This window comes from Onychomys torridus, chromosome 23 (genome assembly GCF_903995425.1).
Source record: "Onychomys torridus chromosome 23, mOncTor1.1, whole genome shotgun sequence".
NCBI lineage: Eukaryota > Metazoa > Chordata > Mammalia > Rodentia > Cricetidae > Onychomys > Onychomys torridus.
In genome coordinates, this window is record NC_050465.1 from 886,126 (window position 1) to 904,452 (window position 18,327).

Below are 18,327 nucleotides of genomic sequence, written 5' to 3' on the forward strand. Positions count from 1 at the left end.
AGAGAGATTTGATTCAATTAAATCCATTTAAAACAAAGTTGTGATACAAGCTACAATATAGATGAATCTCAAAATTTTAAAGTTTGGAAAGTGAAAGAAGTCAGACCCAAAGACTGCGAAATTATACTGTTCCATTCATATGAAATACTAAGGGCATGCAAACCCAGGAACAAATGTAGGTTTGTGATTGCCAGGCACTGTGGGAGGGTGGGGAGGCATTACTTTAAGGACACAGGGATTCCCTTTCAGGGTGATAATAAAATAGATTATGTCTTAGTTTCTTTTTCCCATTGCTATGATAAAATGCAACATCAGGGAGGGAAAGGTTGCTTCAGTTCACAGTTCAAGGTACAGACTATCATGGTGGGAAGGCCCAGGGGGCAGAAGCTGGTCACATGGCTTCTTCAATCAGGAAGCAGAGGGCAATGAATACACACTTGGCCTCAACTCCCTTTCTCTACGTATTCAGTACCAGGAAATGATGCCACAATCAGTGGGTCTTCCCATATCAATTACTGTAATCAACATCATCCCCACAAGCATGCCAGAGGCTGGTCTCCTCGGTGGATATAGATTATATCAACTTGACAAGCAATACCAATCCTCACATTCTGGAGCTAGACTGGGAGCTAAAGTTCCCTCAATTGTTCATTTGAAAATAGGTTTGTTTGGTTTTTAGGCCAGGAATCAGTAGTAGTTTGTATGTTATGTAACTTTTACTTCAATTTTTTAAAAAAATCAAGGCTGTGGTGGTGGTGGCTCATGCCTTTAATCCCAGCACTCAGGAGGCAGAGGCAGGAGAATCTCTGTGAGTCGAGGCCAACCTGGTCTACAGAGTAAGTTCCCAGGACAAGCTCCAAAAGCTACACAGAGAAAACCTGCCTTGAAAAATAAATATATATATATAAAATCAAAAATCAAGATGAGATATCATAGATCTGCCTAGGCTAATGAGAACTTTGCTGCAGGATTCAGGAAGATACAAGTATTTCAGGGCTCTGCACTACCTACCGCCATCCACCGAGAGGACATGCTGTGTCCAAAACTCCTTTCTAATGCACTGTAGCCAGAACCCTAAGAAGAGAATTTTAGAACTCTCCACATCTTTCTGGAGACTTCAGAAGAAGTGTCTGCTGAAGAACACTGACAAGAACATACATTTCCTCTTTTGAGAGAGACCCATATTCCACTATAAGAAGGATCTTTAGGGACACCCAGGGAAAGAAGGTGTCATAAGGAATGCAACCCATACAGGTTCCCTGTGGGTCACTCTTCTGAAAGGATGCTTTCTCCATCATTGAATCCAGGATTCTGTGTTTCCAAAAGTAAGGGAGAAAGAGCAAAGGACCTCACACATACTTCACATGCTACTTGGAAGATGGAGGTTCTGAGAAGGAGATCTCAGCTTCCTATAGACTCAGGGGCACACACCAGATGGCACATGCCTTTAACCCCAGCACTCAGGAGGCAGATCTCTGTGAGATCGAGGCCAGCCTGGACTACAAAGTGAGTTCCAGGACATCCAGGACAGAGAAACTCTGTCTCGAAAAACAAAAACAAACAAACAAAAATTCCTATGGACTCTGCTTGAAATAATAATAATAACAATAATGATGATGATAATAACCTTTTAAGCACACAAAAAATATGTAGAATCTATTGAAACCACAGGAAGCAAGCTGGACATGGTGAACCACATCTATAATCCCAGCACTTGGGAGGTTGAGACAAGTGGATCGCCACAGGTTTGAAGCCAGCCTGAGCTACATAATGAAACCCTGTCTCAAAAATAAAAATGTTAAGTATGAGAAACATTGCATGATATCATCAATTTGTGATTTTTTTTAAGCTGCTGACATATACTACTGAACTTGAACACAGCAATTTTTCCCCTGTGAAACAAAAAAGATTAACTTCCTTTGTGTGAGAATAGCTCAGAAATCCCTATCATGCCCCATCCCCCTCCTCCTTTTGTAAAAGGGAAAAAAGTAATATTAAATCTACTTTTCTCCAGCTGAGAATTTATTTGGGGCTTCATAAAAATGCTAATATTAGTTCTCATTTTTCTGTCTCTCTTATTTCTCTCATTATGAGGCTTTTCTACGGAGATAAAAGAATTCTCTTTTGCACAATCAGAAACTAAAAACAAACCCCCAAAATAGCCAATTTTAAAGTGTGGAAAATGAACATAGAAAAACACAGAAACCCAATGGCCCGGACTAATGAAGCTGTTCTTGAAGAGAAAGAGCTAAAAATACCATGTGAAGACTAAAGCATGGGGATGTTGCATCCTACTGAACATTAGGCCAGTTCTTCTCCTGTCCAAGAGGGATGAAAAGAACCTTCTGGAACCGGAACATTACACTTGTGATTAAGGACTTTGAAGAAAAGCTCTGTTCGTCAACAATGACATTAAAATTAACTTGGTAACTTTAACAAAATACCAAGGCACCCAGGCCAAATATTAAGGCACAGGGGAACTAAACGATTCTTTTTTAAGAAGAAAGGAAGATTTCTGATAAAAGTCTCTTTATTCTAATATAATATAAAGTCATCACAAACTGAAATATTTAAATATGATTTATGACAATCTTGGGGGGGGGGGGCAGCTCTGAGACAGAGTTTCTCTGTACAACAGCCCAGAGCTGTGAAACTCACTCTGCAGACCAGGCTGGCCTTGAACTCAGAGATCCACCTGTCTCTGCCTCCTGAGTGCTGGGATTAAAGGCATGTGCTGCCACCACCTCGGCTATGCCTACCTTTCTTAAAACAAACATATGTTAAGAGTGCACCAGCAATATGTTTTTAAAAGCCAAGAGGGTCAACTCTAGCGCTATAAACCTTGACCAGAACGGTATTCAACAGTGCTTACACTACCACAGATAAAGGGCTACTTTCCTTCATTAATAAAGGGCAATTACAAATCAATGGGGTGGAGAAAATATAGCTCAAAAGAAAATAATCAAAAATAAGAAAAGAAAACTCATAAGAAATATTCTCCCTCATTTTAAAACATATTTAAGGGGAACAGGGAGATGGTTTTATGCATAATCACTAAAACCTGGTCAACAACCGGATAATATCAACCAGCTAAAAGATAAGTAAACTGGAAAAGCACACAGTAATAAGGAACAAACTGCCAATACCAGGGACCACAGGAATCAACCTCAAAGGCATTATACTAGACAAGTATGGTTGCATGCCCATAATCTCAGCTCTTGGGAGGCTGAAGCAGGAGGATTGCCACAAGTTTGTAGACAGCCCTGGATATGTAGTGAGTTTAAGGCAAGCCTGGGCTACACAGTGTGAGAAATGTTTTGTTTGTTTGTTTGTTTGTTTTCTATCAAGGATGGCTAGCCCACCATGAGCCAATGTTCTCTCCCACCTTATAAAACATTTATGCAAATCTTTGCATCCCCCCAACCCCAGAAAACTTCTGTTTACACAAAGGCCTCCCTGTATTCCCAGAACTTGATAACCCAAAGCTCCACTCCCTTCCTTCCTTTCTGAATTTTCTTCCTGCTCCTTCCCATATTAGCCAATCATATGTAGACTGACAGGTTGAACATCAGCCAATGAGGAACAGCCAAGCCTTCACTTACCCCCTTATGTTAGGGAAAAAAGACAGAGGACATCACATCTATGTGTGCTGCTCACTAGCCCAGTCTGGGTCATGGCACACCCGTTTTACAAAAAGAAATTGCCTTGCCAAGTTACTTGTATTTGTTCAGGTGTTCCTTTGTGCAACACCAGGAATATTCTTTCCCAACAATAGTCAGAGCCTGTTTCACAGTCTCAAACACACACACACATAAAATTATATTAAGTGGGGGGGAACGTCGCAGGACATGGGAAAAGCACTTACTATTTGATTTGTTTATATAACATTAAAAACCCCACTGCCTGCCTGGGCTGAGGTGGGAAAGCGTTAATAACAGAAGAACAGAAGGATATCTGGGAAACAGAATAATCGTGATGGTGGTTTAAAACTCACAGAAACAAATGGTAAAATTAGTAAATTTTACCTTATATAAATTATACTTAAAAGGAAGTGTCTGAAAATCCCATGAGAGAGCACGGATTAAAGGTGGAGATCTTGGGTTGCTTACTATTGGTTCTGTGTTACAGACTCCCTTCCTACGGTAATACGGGACACATTTAGTGTTTTTCTTGTTCTAACATATTCATCTAAGCATGGGATTCTGTACCTTTGCAGAAAGCTAAGCAGAATGAGGGTGTAGGAATGACCTAAGAGTCTGTATTTCAGCATCCACTGTGTGGTCCTTTTTAGCCTCTGATCTCCTGTGGAAAAGAGGGACTGGGGAAGGTGGGTTTGCTCAGGGTCTAAAGGTGCTTGTCCAACCTGAGTTTGATCTCTGGGATCAACATGATGGAAGAGACTCAAACGCTAAAAGAGGTCCTCTGACCTTGGAAACACTCATTCCTAAATGAGCGGTCTACATCAAAGCCCTCCTCTCAGGGTTCGGGGAATCAATCAGAAGAGGACGCGGACTGTGAGAGCCGAGGGATGGAGGACCACACGGAAACAGTGTCTTCTGGACACAACAGGACTGGTGCACATGTGAACTCCCAGAGACTGTGCCAGCATGTACAGGGCCTGCACAGATGTGAACTCCCAGAGACTGTGCCGGCGTGCACAGGGCCTGCACAGATCCAAGCCAGGTGGGGTGGAGCACTGAGAAAGGAAAGAGGGCAGGAGCCCCAACCCAACCCAGAAGCTATCTCCAATTGACAGCTGCTTGCAAAGAAGACAATCAGTTTTTCCAGTGGCATCTCCTGGGTCTACAAATTACACTTAAGAGCAGGGGGCGAGCCCAGCGGTAGATGCAAACACAAATCAACTCAGAGGTATTTTTGGAGATTTTTTTTTTGTCTTCTCTTGCTTTGTATGATCATTTTTTTACCCTCCTAGTATTTTGCTAATGTTATAGTTCCAATTTTGTGGTTTTGTAGGGTTTGTTTGCGTGTATGCGTGCATCATTATGTGTACATGCCTCTCGTGGTTTTTCTTTTTTTTTTAATTCTGGTTTGTTTGTTTTTATTTGCCTATTTGTTTTCTAAAGAGAGAAAGAAGCCATGGAGTTGGATGAGTGGGGAGGATCTGGGAGGAGATGAAGGAGGGGAGACCCTGATCAGAATGTAACATAAAAATATATAGAGATTTTTCAACTGAAAAAGAAAGCTGTCCTCTGAATTCCACACCTGAACCATGCCATGCGCACACACAAATAAATAAATAATTCCATTTTAACTTTTTTTGAAAGAAGTCAAAAGAAAATAGGAACTAGCCAGGTGGTGGTGGTGCACACCTTTAATCCCAGCACGCAGGAGGCAGAGGCAGGCGGATCTCTGTGAGTTCGAGGCCAGCCTGGGCTACCAAGTAAGTTCCAGGAAAGGTGCAAAGCTACACAGAGAAACCATGTCTCAAAAAGCCAAAAAAGAAAAGAGAAGAGAAGAGAAGAGAAGAGAAGAGAAGAGAAGAGAAGAGAAGAGAAGAGAAGAGAAGAGAAGAGAAGAGAAGAGAAGAGCAGAGAAGAGCAGAGAAGCAACTAGGGACTAGATACATTTCCTCCCTTGTAATTCCACCCCACACAGAAAACTCACCCCATAGAGAAACTTCAATCTGCCTCTGAAACCCAAAAGTAATTACAAATCCTTCTTTAAATTAACTACAAGAAGCAGATAAATGCCAATATTGAAATTCTAAAGGATGCTCTTGGCCACAGGAGCTGTGAGCAAAAGATAGCAGGAGAGTGTCTCTTTCAAAGCGCCTTTTCCACTTTTCCCAATTCCTCACCCTCCTTTATAAGCCATCCCTTTTCTTTTCTCTTTGAGAAGAAAAACTTTCACTTTTTTTTAGCCAGCCTGAAGCATCAATCCATCTAGAAACTAAAATCTGCCCATCCCTACCACTACCCCCCTTTCCCTCCCCAAGCCTGGCTGTGTTCTTTGAAAGTTACACAGAGCAGGTCAAGGCACTGGCAGTGTAGAGATCGAAATAACACAAAGTCAGAACACCAAGCTTAGCAGTCACCAAGCTACAAGGCTCAGTGTAAACTTCCTCAGCTACAAAAGTTGTGTGCGGGGTGTCCTATCCACTTTTATAAAGACAGCAGCTTGTGCTCATGCAGGGCCAGTCTTTGCCAGGGCCCCTCAAAGGGCTATTTTATTTATTCTGACTAACTTACTAATGAATGAGGAAATAGCTTTTAGAAAAGCGAACGAGCCGGTAGTAACTTAGCATGGACTTCCCAGCTTTCCTAGAAACAGCCATTACCAAGGTGTCCGAGCACACTGACCAAGGGCAAAGATGGAACAAAAGGCTACAATCTGCCCTGGAGGACTCTGATCTCAGGAGCCGGGCAGATGGCTCCATTAGCAAGCTTGAGGATCTGACCATGGGACCCCAGTACGCATGTAAACACCCAGGCATAGCACCAGTGACCCCAGTGCTATGGAGGCTGAAACAGGAGAATTCTGGGAGCTTACTGGCTAGTCAGTCTAAATAATTGGTAAGCTCCAGCTTCAGTGAGAGATCCTGTCTGAAAAATACAATGGAAAATAATAGAGAAAGACACCTCTGGCCTCCTGTCCCAAGAATTCCTTTCCTTGAGAGATGCAGGCAATGTCCACCCCCTCCTCATAAAGTCCCAAAGGCAAAATAAAGTGTGCTGCCACCAAAGTTCCACCTGGAGAAGGAGTGAGTTTATTGTCCTTACTCACAGAGCACAGGTGAGGGGTTCCTTACAGCAGCATTGGTGACCCCAAAGCACCCACACTGGAAAGTCTTTACCCAGCACGATGGTTTCCAAAGCTGCATAGATGGAGCCCCTCTGAATTGTCTGTCCTAGCCTATAAACTCTAGCACCTGAGCTCTGTAGGCTAAGGCTTTGAGTGGTTAGGGCAAAATTTCATGTAAATGGCTAGAAGGAGTAGCTGGCATTTCAGACAACGTTCCAATGACCTTTCCCATCTCTTCTTTCTCTGAGTGAATGTCAATGGTCTACAGGCCTGCCCCTGCTAGTCTCTTACAAGTAGGCCCAGCTGATCTGACAAAGATGGCATTGTTTTCCTCAGTGGACTAAATTCTACAACACCCCCCCACATGTACATAAAGGTGTACACACACACACACACACACACACACACACACACACACACACACACCGCGAACATGTATATACATGCACATAAACAAACACATACAAATAAAATTTTAAAATAATAAAATCAATCTTTTAAAAATTATTTGGATTGCTGGGCAGTGGTGGTGCATGCCTGTAATCCCAGCACTCAGGAGGCAGAGCCAGGAGGATCTCTGTGAGTTTGAGGCCAGCCTGGTCTGCAGAGTGAGATCCAGGATAGGTACCAAAACTACACAGAGAAACCCTGTCTTGAAAAACCAAAATATATATATGGAATAGCTGGGCAGTGGTGGCTCATGCCTTTAATCTCAGCATTCTCGAGGCAAAGGCAGGTGGAGCTCTATGATTTTGAGGCCAACCCTGTCTACAAAGTGAGTTCAAAGACATCCAGAGCTGTTACACAGAAAAATTCTGTTTCAAAATCAAACAAAAAAATGGAATTAAAAAAAAGATTTTCAAGAACAGACTTGGCACTAGGGGAAACTGTTAAACAGTTAAGAACCCTCATGCACTGACCTCCTAAACATGGTTCCTGCCCACATACTCAATATATGTTCAATGGGCCCCACAGCTGTGCCGTACTGAGGCCAGCTATCTATCCAGTTGTACTGTGAAGCACCTCTGAAGACTGAGGGGAAACCTGAATAATCCTCGAGATTTAACCTATCCCACCTGCTCATAAGCACTTGCTTTCAGTTTGCGGTAAAAATCACCAATTTCAGAGCTAAAGTCTTTGGAGTGTGGGTCACTATGGTAACCGCTGATGAAGTGTAATAGCACCTGTGCAGCTCACCCATTAGTCCTAACCCCCAGTGACTTCTGCCCATGTCTCACCCCATACGTAAATACCCCTCAGCCTTGGAGAAGAGGACTCAAGAATTGCTCTCTTGTCTCTGCATGTAACCACGTCATAAACTTTTGCAAAACTCATTCTTTCAGCAATAGGCCTAGCACACAGGCTGGCTTTGGTTAACACCGCCGGAAATGGCTCCTGTGTGGATGCCCTCTGACTGGCTTGGAACTGCTTTAGCTGGGAGAGCAGGGAGTCTCCTCTTCAACACCAGGGTTCTAAGATGCACATCACGATTGGTGACTGACAATAACCTAGTGAGTTCAGTCGAAACAACTGTGGGGGCTGAAGAGGTGGTTCAGCTGGGGAAGTGCTTGTCTTGAGAGCACAAGGAACTGAACTCCAGCCCCAGAAATCAGGAGAAGTGGCACATGTTTATGATCCCAATGAGAAGACAGGCAGACCTCCGGGGTTCCTAGGCCAGCCAGAGACCCTGTCTCAAAAATAATGTAGATGACAGCCAAGACTGCCCTCTGACCTCCAAGTGCATATGTACACACAGGACAATCTGTTCATGCTCCATTTGTCCTGTTTCCTTGATGTTCTTTGTACCTACTGGGTTGGGAAGGACAGAAGAGAAATTACTGGAGGTGAAATCTTTCATTAATGTCTTCTATGGGCACATCACTGGGCTTGATTTTCTAAGCCATAACTACCTTCAAGGCTGGCATCTGGATCCCAGCTTCCCAGAGAAAGACACTCATACCCAGAGGTAGAAATTACTGATTGGAGGGCACCCAGAGAGAGGCAGGTTCTGACTCAGGGATCCCACAGTTGAATTTTTTTGTTTGTTTGTTTTTCGAGACAGGGTTTCTCTGTGTAGCTTTGCACCTTTCCTGGAACTCACTTGGTAGCCCAGGCTGGCCTCGAACTCACAGAGATCCGCCTGGCTCTGCCTCCCGGGTGCTGGGATTAAAGATGTGCACCAGCACCGCCCAGCCACAGTTGTACTCTTTCTACTGAAAGTTCACCCGCTGGGCGGTGGTGGCGCACGCCTTTAATCCCAGCACTTGGGAGGCAGAGCCAGGTCAATCTCTGTGAGTTCGAGGCCGGAAAAAAAAAAGAAAAGAAAAGAAAAAAGAAAAAGAAAGTTCACCCAAGGACCTATACCGATAGAGGAGCCTGTCTGGGAATTCCTGAACTTAGAAACTGACCACCTTTGAGTGCAAGTGACAAGTAGTAGATGTGACCGCCTTCTCTCTGCCATGAGTTATATGCTTGGGAGTTGGGGACAGGGTGATCCTCTCAAGCCTGACAATACAGTAGAACATATAAAGTTTCCAGTGCCCAGTTCTACCCCAGAACAATGGATAAGTCAGAGTCTGGGGGACAGAGGACAATAAAAACCCAGACACTCATATTTGTTAAAGCTCCACGGTTCTTTTTTTTTTTTTTTTTAAAGATTTATTTACTTATTATCTATACAGAAGAGGGTGCCAGATCTCATTACAGATGGTTGTGAGCCTCCATGTGGTTGCTGGGAATTGAACTCAGGACCTCTGGAAGGGCAGTCAGTGCTCTTAACCTCTGAGCCATCTCTCCAGCCCCCATGGTTCTTTAATAAGTAACAAGGACTGAGGTCCAGTGAAGGGGTCATGGGCAGGGTAACTAAGAAGACCTCTTGCCTATAAAAACTGTCATACTGGTGGATGTTCCCCCGGGGTCCTGGATTCTGCAGTGGCTGCTCCAGGGTGAGTAACTGTGACCATAGCTGCCTCCTGAGCTGGAGAGGATGTCTAAAATTACAGCCAGATATTCTGCTTTCTGACTCAAATGCCCTTCAACTGCAGGCTAGGTTTTCTTTCCTCATGGATGCTCATGAAATTAGGACACAAACAAAGCCACCTTGGATGTTGGTACCGTGTCATGAGATGCTTAAGCAAAGACACTAGCGACCGGAATGTGTTGTCAAGTGGCCAGGATATGGAAGGTTATGTTTCCTATGAATGGCCAAGAATGCCATTCACAGATATAAGAAAAGCATAGAAAATCAACTGTTTCCTTTCCTTAAAACTGTTACAAGAATGTTGACACTTTAAAAACTCTTTCATTTCAAAGGAAATGTCAGCTCACTGAGAATTTTACTGAGCAAACACTTATTTCAGAATAAAAGAACAGAATTTTTAATAGTTAATTTGTCATTTTAAAAACACAGACATGGTGGCTCTAGTACAGAGAAAAACCTTGAACTGGTTTATTGAAGAGAACCAACCACAGACTGGTTTAACTGGTAAAACTAGATCTGATCTAGGAAAAGATATGGTCCTTTTCTTCTACTTCCTATTTGTGTACCACTTTACATTGTTCCAAAAATTTTAAACTTTCATTCTTATGCCAAGCACAGTGGTGCACACCTGTAATCCAACACTAGTGAGGCTGAGACGGGAGGAACTCAAGCTCCTCCACAGTCTGAGCTATGTAATGACACTGTCTCAAAAGGTGGTAAGGCAATGAGGTGGCTCAACAGGAAAGGCATTTGCCACCAGGCCTAACAACTTGAGTGTGATCTCTGAGACCCACAGGGTGGAAGAGAACTGACTCCTGAAAGCTGTCTTCTGACCTTCCCACCACCAAATAAACGAATAAAGATGTAAAAACAATCATTATCTCTAGTCTCACACACTTCTTTATGCTTAGAGTAAAAACTTTCTGAGATTCTTTTTTGTGATTTCATGGCTTCTGGAAAGAAAAATATGGCAGGTACTAGTAGTCCATTTCAGAGATATAGACACTGAGGTTTAGGGACAGTGAGTAACTCTCAATGTTGTAAAAACAATTCATAGAGAAGCCAGGGAGGGGTCTTGGGTGGCGCACGCCTTTAATCCCAGCACTCGGAAGGAAGAGGCAGGTGGATCTCTGTAAGTTCAAAACCAGCCTGGTCTATAGTGTGAGTTCCAGGACAGCCTCCAAAGCTACACAGAGAAACTCTGTCTACAAAAACAGAAACAGAACAAAACAAAAACAAACAAAAAGAGAAGCCAGAGTGAGAGAGTAAATTTGGACACTGCAATCGATTGCTGCTAGTTTGCAGATACCACAATTGTGTGTGTGTGTGTGTGTGTGTGTGTGTGTGTGTAAAAAGTTCAGTGAAAAAGAATTACAACTCTTGGTTATCAGCACATCTCAATCAGAGGCAGGAGAGTAACTCAGTGGTTCAGTGATGGCCTAAAATTAGCAAGACTTTTTCCATCCCCAGTAAAATAAACAAACAAATCTTGGTTAGAAATGGATTTGTTCAGAACAGCCCCAGGGAGGCCAAATGGATCTCCCTGAGAAGAGGGAATAGAATAGATTTCATAGGTAGACTTTGGGCAGGTGGGGATGGGAACAGGATGGATTAGGTAGGAGGTGTGGAAGGAGAGAATACTGGGAAAAATGACTGGAATGTGGGGGAGGGTGGAGCATTGCCAAGGTGAGGTAGAAACCTAGTACAATGGTAACTCCCAGAAATCCACGAGGGTGACCCTAGTGAAGACTCCTAGTAATGGAGGATATGAAACCTAAACCAGCCATCTCCTGTAACCAGGCAAGGCTTCCAGTAGAGGGAATGGGACACCAAGCCAGCCACAAATTCAACCTACAATTAGTCCTGCATACAAGATGTGCTGAGGTAAAGGTGGTACAGAACTTGTAGGAGTGGCCAGCCAATGCCTGGTCCAACTTGAGACCCACAACACAAAAGACAGCCTATACCAGACACTGCCGGGAGAGCCAGGAACCAGTCTGGATAGCCCAGAGATCTAGATAGGAACCAAACATGCTGGGGGTGGGGGGTGGAGGGGAAGTCAAAAGAAATGATTCCTAATGATACTCTGCTATACTCATAGACCAGAGCCTAGCACAATCATCATCCGAGAGGATTCACCCAGCAACTGATAGGAGCAGACGCAGAGACCCACAGTCAAACATTAGGTGGAGGTTGGGGGATCCTACAGAAAAGGACAAAGAAGGATTATAGGAGCCAAAGGGGTTGAGGACACCAGGAGAACACAGCCCACAGAATCAACTACCCAGGGCTCACAGAGACTCAACTAGCAATCAGGGAGCCTATATGTAGGTCCCCTGTACATATGTTATGGTTGTATGACTTGGTGTTCCTGTAGGGCTCCTAACAGTGGGATTAGGGGTGTCTCTGACCCTATTGTCTGCTTTTGGGACCCTTTTCCTCCTACTGGGTTGCCTCATGTAGCCTTGATATGCTGGGATGTGCCTAGTTTTATTATAACTTGACATGACATGCATGTTTGGTTGATGTATCTGGGAAGCCTGCCCTTTTCTGAAGGGAAAGGAAGAGGAGAGGGGAGGTAGCAAGGGGTACTGGGAGACGAGGAGGGAAGCTGCAGTCAGGATACACTGTATGAGAGAAGAATGCATTTTAAATAAGTAATGTTGAAATAAAGAAATAAAGAGATGGATTTGTTCATCTGAGCCATTGTTTCAAATTAACATGCTTCATCAGAAGAAAAGATTCTAGAACAAGCTTAATGAAACTGATACATTTTTATTTTCATTTCAGAGGATAAGTTCCTTAGGGAATGTGTGATGAAAAACAAACAGGTGTTTAACTGTTTGCATATTTGGCAAAGGATTCCTTCATTAAAATGAAATAAGCATTGCAAACAAATACAGTCCATGTTAAGTAATCCCTAGCTTTCGTGGCTAGTCCAGTAGAAAGCAGGTGAGGATTCTACCACTGAACCACCTGTGTGTTTAAGCTGGATGAAGGGAAATGCCTCTGTAGCTCTCATCAGAAGAGGAAGCCTGGCCAGATGCTGACAACTGACACCTTTCTGCATCCCCAGTCTCCTGGGGTTTGGGGAGGTTTATTTTTGGTTGGTTGTTGGTTGGTATTGAGACAAGGTCACTCGGTAGCCCAGACTGGCCTAGAACTTGTGATTCTCCTGCCTCCACCGCCAGAGTTCTGGGATTACAGGTGTGTCCCACCATGTCCAGCTCATTTCTCATAGTTAGTGTCCATTTGATTGCCATTGTAGTAAAGTATCCCAATAGGACCTGTAATCACGAGGACTTGGGAGTGGGAGTTGGGGTGAGCAGCCTGGGACAATGGAGTTTAAGGAGTTGAGCTGCAGCAGCATCATGCAGGGACCAGTGTGTGAACCTCCCTATCAGCATTGAAAGAGAGAGTGTCCTTTATCAGCTTGCCTGGACATCGAAGGGAGGAGGGGAACCAACATGCAAGCCTCAAAAGCTGCCAGCAGCCAACCCCATGGTCGCCAGGCTCTTCATGACAAACACACAAGGCAATTTAAAGATGAGGAAACCCTGCCCCAGCCATCTCTGTCACCTCTCATCACAGTTTAACAAAAGCTTCAGCCCCGGATGACCCCATTTCCAGGTCCTGTAAGCTCCCTGATGCCACTGACACTTCAAGGAGCAAGTTCCAGAAACATGAATATGACAGCTGACTAGTGATCAATAAAGTTTTGTTGTTGTTTTGTTTACCTTTCTCAAAACAAAAGGAGACCTCGGGGACAGGTTATCATGGGTAGGTAGAGGGGGAGGGTGACACTGTTTAAAAGACTCTTCATAGGCAGAACAATTTCCACTCAGTCTATGCAGTGAGCATTGGGTTCCCACTAAGTACTAACATCCATCCCCTTATCTGTCACTAACCTTGCATGTGTTTCTTGTTTGATTTGGTTTGGGCTGGGTTGGGTTTTGGTTTTTGAGGCAATCTATTACAATCCAGACTGGCCTTGAACTTGCTATGTGGCTAAAGATGACCTTGAACTCCTGATCCTTCGACTCCCTTGTCCTTCCATCCCACCACCACACCCAGCATGTACTTGTACGTAGGTTTCTGTTCTTGTGTTTTCTTTTTCTGCCTTCTCTGCTAAGGTTGCCTTCTGTGTATTGTTTTCTGATACCACAGAAAATGAGAATAATGAGTCTGACTGAGAGCTCGTGGAAGACTAAATTAAAAATCACCAGGAATCAATTTTTATTGGTTATAAAGCTCTGAATCATCTAGTAAGGTTTTTCCCACTTGGCTCAGCTTTCCTGCTGGAATTGCAACTACTCCACACCCCCACTCTGATCACAGACCCCTAAGTGCTGCTTCTCCTTGGATGGGCAGACACATACAGCTAAACCTGCCTTGGGTGGGAGCTGGAGAAGAGCCAATGTGCTTCTGTAATATTGAGGACCCTTCTGGATAAATTACCTTAGATATTGAACCAAATATTTGTGCTTTTCTGTTATCATCCTTGGAGAACAATAGAGAGTTCTTTCCCTTTTTTGAATATTTTCTATATCTATTTTTAGAGTCACACAAAAATATCTCAGAGTTGTATAAAGTGCCCAGTGCCTAATTAGCTTTCTCTTTCTACCTAAACTGATATAGATTGATATGGCTCTCCTCCTATCTGCCTCTACTACACCCTGAGTCCCAATCACCTATTTCTCTCAATGAAGGAGCTCAGGCATGCAAACATAATAGCAGCATCTCCAAGGCAAAGCTAACATCTACCAAGAGAGAAAACGAGTCTAAACCCACCCTCTGACTTCAACCTGCAGGTCAGTCTTACAAAGGCCAGACTGTCCCCAACGGTTTGGATGACTCTGCTCGGCTTCTCCCCACAAGAAAGTCGAAAGTCTGTTGGATGTCCATACCACACAATACTCCATCGTAACCCCCTCCTTCCCCTTGAGGGAGTTAACACTTACAGAAAACAGTTAACAAAGAGAAATACAGCACTGGGGAAAAAAAGTCAGTCTCCAGTTTTTGCTACTATGGGAGTTGGGGGAAGATTGTAATAGAAAAGAAAAAAAATAAAAAAAGTCTGCCAAGGTCAAGCCTCTTTATCCCGCTCACCTCTATTCTAAAAATGAAAGCCTATCCCAGGGAAAGGATAGCCTCCTCCTTATTTGAAAGTGGAGGTGCTCAGAGCATTCTTGAAGTTCGTCAGTTAATCAGTTTATAGGAAACGAACTCCTCCACCCTAAATGTAAGAAAGAAAGCCGATCCCAGATACATTATTCCACCTTCTCTTGGATTAATCTAGCTATTTCAGATCAATATTTTTTTTTCATCTTTACCCAAGAGGATCAGCTGTTTGCACACAAGGAGCTACCAATTCGCACATTGAAAACGTTTGTGGGTTCTTTGAGCTTTAACACACTTGCAAAAGATATGTTTCTTTTCTTTCAGATCCCTTTTGGATATTTGCAGTTCAAGGACAGTTGTTTGCCACCTCCCATCCCTCACAGGGCTACAGCTTCCTGAGACTTCTCCCAGTGCTCCTGCCTGTATCCTGGCTGGGAGAGCGTCCAGCCAGAAGGGCGACTCGGCAAGCCCCAGCTTGATGCCCTCAAATGTCTTCACCTGTTCCAACATTGCCACCACCCAAGCTCAGAAAGCACTGGCCACAGGCCAAAGGAGACAGCGGTCCTCTCAGCCTCTGGCTGCCTTGTCAGAGCCCTAGAGGTGGAAGAAAGGAAGGAAAATGCCCCACCATCTGGCACAGGGCCCACCATCCTGCTCCCCGCCACCCCGCACCGCCCACTATTGCATCCTTTACACACGCTGTATCCAGCAGGACCAGGAGCAGAGCCCAGCTGAACATTGAGTACCCCACCACTGGGAATTCACAAAACTGACTCCTCTGCTCTGCCTCACTGGTGCTCAGCCTGGGTCTCCCCGGAAGGGCGCGCCACTTGGTGGCTGATGATAATACCAGGGATGGGGTAGCTGCCCGGCCCTGGAACACAGGACACGCCCCAAGAGCCCTGGCTGGCATTGCCAGGTAACTGAGGTGGACAGCCAAGCGGCACTTGAAGGGTGGCCCCCAGTCTGCATCTGTGAATTCCCTTCCTAAAGTAACAGAAGCTAAAATCTGGAGTGCTGGAGCCCCAGCGGTGGGAGAGAGGCTGCGTGTCTCCAGGCGGAGTGTCCACTCACCTGGCAGTCGGTGCCCGAGACCCCAGCGGGACAGGTGCAGCTGTAACTGGGCTCAGCATCTGCCGCGGGATGCTCCTGGCCGGCCACCGAACGCGGGGTGCACACACCCCGGTTCTGGCAGGGCTGAGCGGCGCACGGTCCCGGAGAAGGCAGGGGCGCGGCGGGCACCGGGCTGGCCAAGCAGCCGCCCTGGGGCCCAGCACCGAGCAGCAGCGGCAGCAGGGCCAGCGCGGGCAGCAGCTGGGCCCCGGGCGCCTGGGCGCGGCGGGGAGGCATGACGGGTGGAGAGGACTCAGGAGCTGGAGAAGAGCTGGGCGCGGTGGCAGCGGCGGAGCTAGCAGCGGCGCCAGCGGCTGGTGCTGCTCAGCGGACCGGACGCCTCCTGCAGCTGCAGGAGCCCGTGGTTCCCCGGGCAACCGCGGGCGGGGCCGGGGGCGGGGCCCACGGAGGCTGGGCGCCGGGCGGGAGGACCCTTCTGTTTCGAGTCTCAGCAAGTTGCCGAAAGGCTGTCCTCGGTTTCCAACCTCACGGGGTCAGAGTCGTGGGCTCGTCCAAAGAAAGACCGGAAGGCACAGAGGTGCGGGCGCGGGCCTACAGCCGGCAGCGAGGCGATGCTGGGGTGGAAAGTGGGTGGAGAGACCGCTTCAGATGGCTCGTAGCTGCCACTCGCGACCTCTTGGCGCAGAATCTGTGAGGCCGCAGCGGGACCGGCCTGACCTCATTTTCGCGGGTGCTCCACCCGCTCCCAAAGCACTTGTCCCTGTCCCTAGCACGTACAGCTCTCGCGCGCCATCCGCGAACCCAGCCGACCTCGAGCGGACCTGACCTTGCACCTCCAAGACCCGCTGCCGGGGCCCTTGTGCTTGGGGCTGAACCGGCAGTCTTCTCGCTAGGCTTTGCGGAGCACACAGCTCAGAGCCCTGGCGCGGGGGTCGGGGGGTGAGGGTGGGTGTAGTCCGAAGCTGGGAATCAAAGTGCCCAACCCTATTGTTGAATACAGGAGAAAACTGAGACTCAGACAGTCTAGGTTGAACCCAGTTGGTCATTTGATGTCCCTCCCACAACACTGTGAGAACCTTCGTGCAGGTTTGCAAAGGCCCTTCCCGCAAAGACATTTGCTACTGAACTTTGCCGGGAAGGAAGTTTCACCGTGACCTACTTTGAGAGCAGTTGTATGTTAGGCTCCTCCTGGTGTGGCAGTCACAGGGGTCAAATCCACTGGGCACATCTTGTCCGTCTCTGTCAACACTCACAACCCGCCCATTCACAACCTCTACTATGAACACATTCCAAAACTAGTTACCCCTGTCTATGCAAAACTTAAGGGGAGGGGACGGTTGAGCCTGGGGAGATGGCTCTCATCTGTAATCCTAGGAGTAGGAAGGCTGAGGCAGGAGGATCAGGAGTTTCAAGGTCAGTCTCCGATACCTAGGGAATTCACGGCCAGTTTGGGTACAAGAAACTCTGAGAAGGAGGAGAAGGAAGAAAGAGAGGAGGAGGGAGAGGCGGGGGGGGGGGGGGGAGGGAGGGAGAGAGAAGGGAGAGAAGAAAGGAGAGGGAAAAGAGGGGAAGGAGAACAGGGAAGGGGAGAGGGGGACTCTTGGATTAACAGACTGGGCAAAATTTCCAGAGAACACAAAAGGTAGTTCTGTCTGTAAAAGGCTGAGCTAATGAGAAAGTAAAAACTTCTTGAGATGCTTATAGGTGCCACAAATATAGGGAAGGGGGAGGCTGCTGAAAGCCCTCTAGTGGAAGCAGAAGGCCAGCTGCTCGGCCCCTGCCAAGCCAGTTTAGATCTCAAAATCAAATTTCAAACCCCCATGTTTAGCACGTGTTGCAGGGTCACCCCCCAAAACGCAGACAGATCTGAACCCGCACGCCCTCCCACCTGCTGGCATTTTAACCGAGACCTCCTCTTTTTCAACCCCTGATGGTGCCGCTTCAGCGCCCCCTGCTGGTCCTAACGTCGTCGTTCAGGTGGTTCTTGTGCTTTCTGGGCCACACCGGGAACAAGTACACTAAGTTCCTCTAACATCTCCTTCCTAGAGTAGCAATTACGGTGGTTCACTTCCTTCCAGCAAGACACAAACAAATAAAGACAAAGCACTGTTTTTTTTTTTAAATCGAAAAGGTTGTGAACAATTAGAAACGCATTTCCATTTATTAAGTTTTTGCCTAAGCAAACCCTTTTTGAGTTTCTTAACATTTTGAAATAGGGGAGATAAAGCGCAGCCTTATTTTCTGAGCTGATTTCTGAATTTTTTAGGTACTGGCCCTCAGGTTTTCCTTTTAATATTATGTGTTTAATTTTTAAAGGACATATTATGGAGTGAAATACAACACCACACCATTTTGTCTTCACTACAGGCTAAATCTTCCAGCTTGCACTC

At 45.9% G+C, this 18,327-nt stretch overlaps 1 protein-coding gene across 1 annotated transcript in view; it reads right to left on the reverse strand.

Moving 5' to 3' along the window:
• Dner (delta/notch like EGF repeat containing) overlaps positions 1-16,649 on the reverse strand; it is a 336,946-nt gene extending 320,297 nt beyond the window's left edge. The window contains exon 1 of the mRNA XM_036173515.1: positions 15,938-16,649. Within this exon, the coding sequence (XP_036029408.1) occupies positions 15,938-16,213 (276 nt within the window). The 5' untranslated portion in view covers positions 16,214-16,649. The remainder of the gene's footprint in view (positions 1-15,937) is intronic.
• Positions 16,650-18,327: the final 1,678 nt, after the last annotated feature.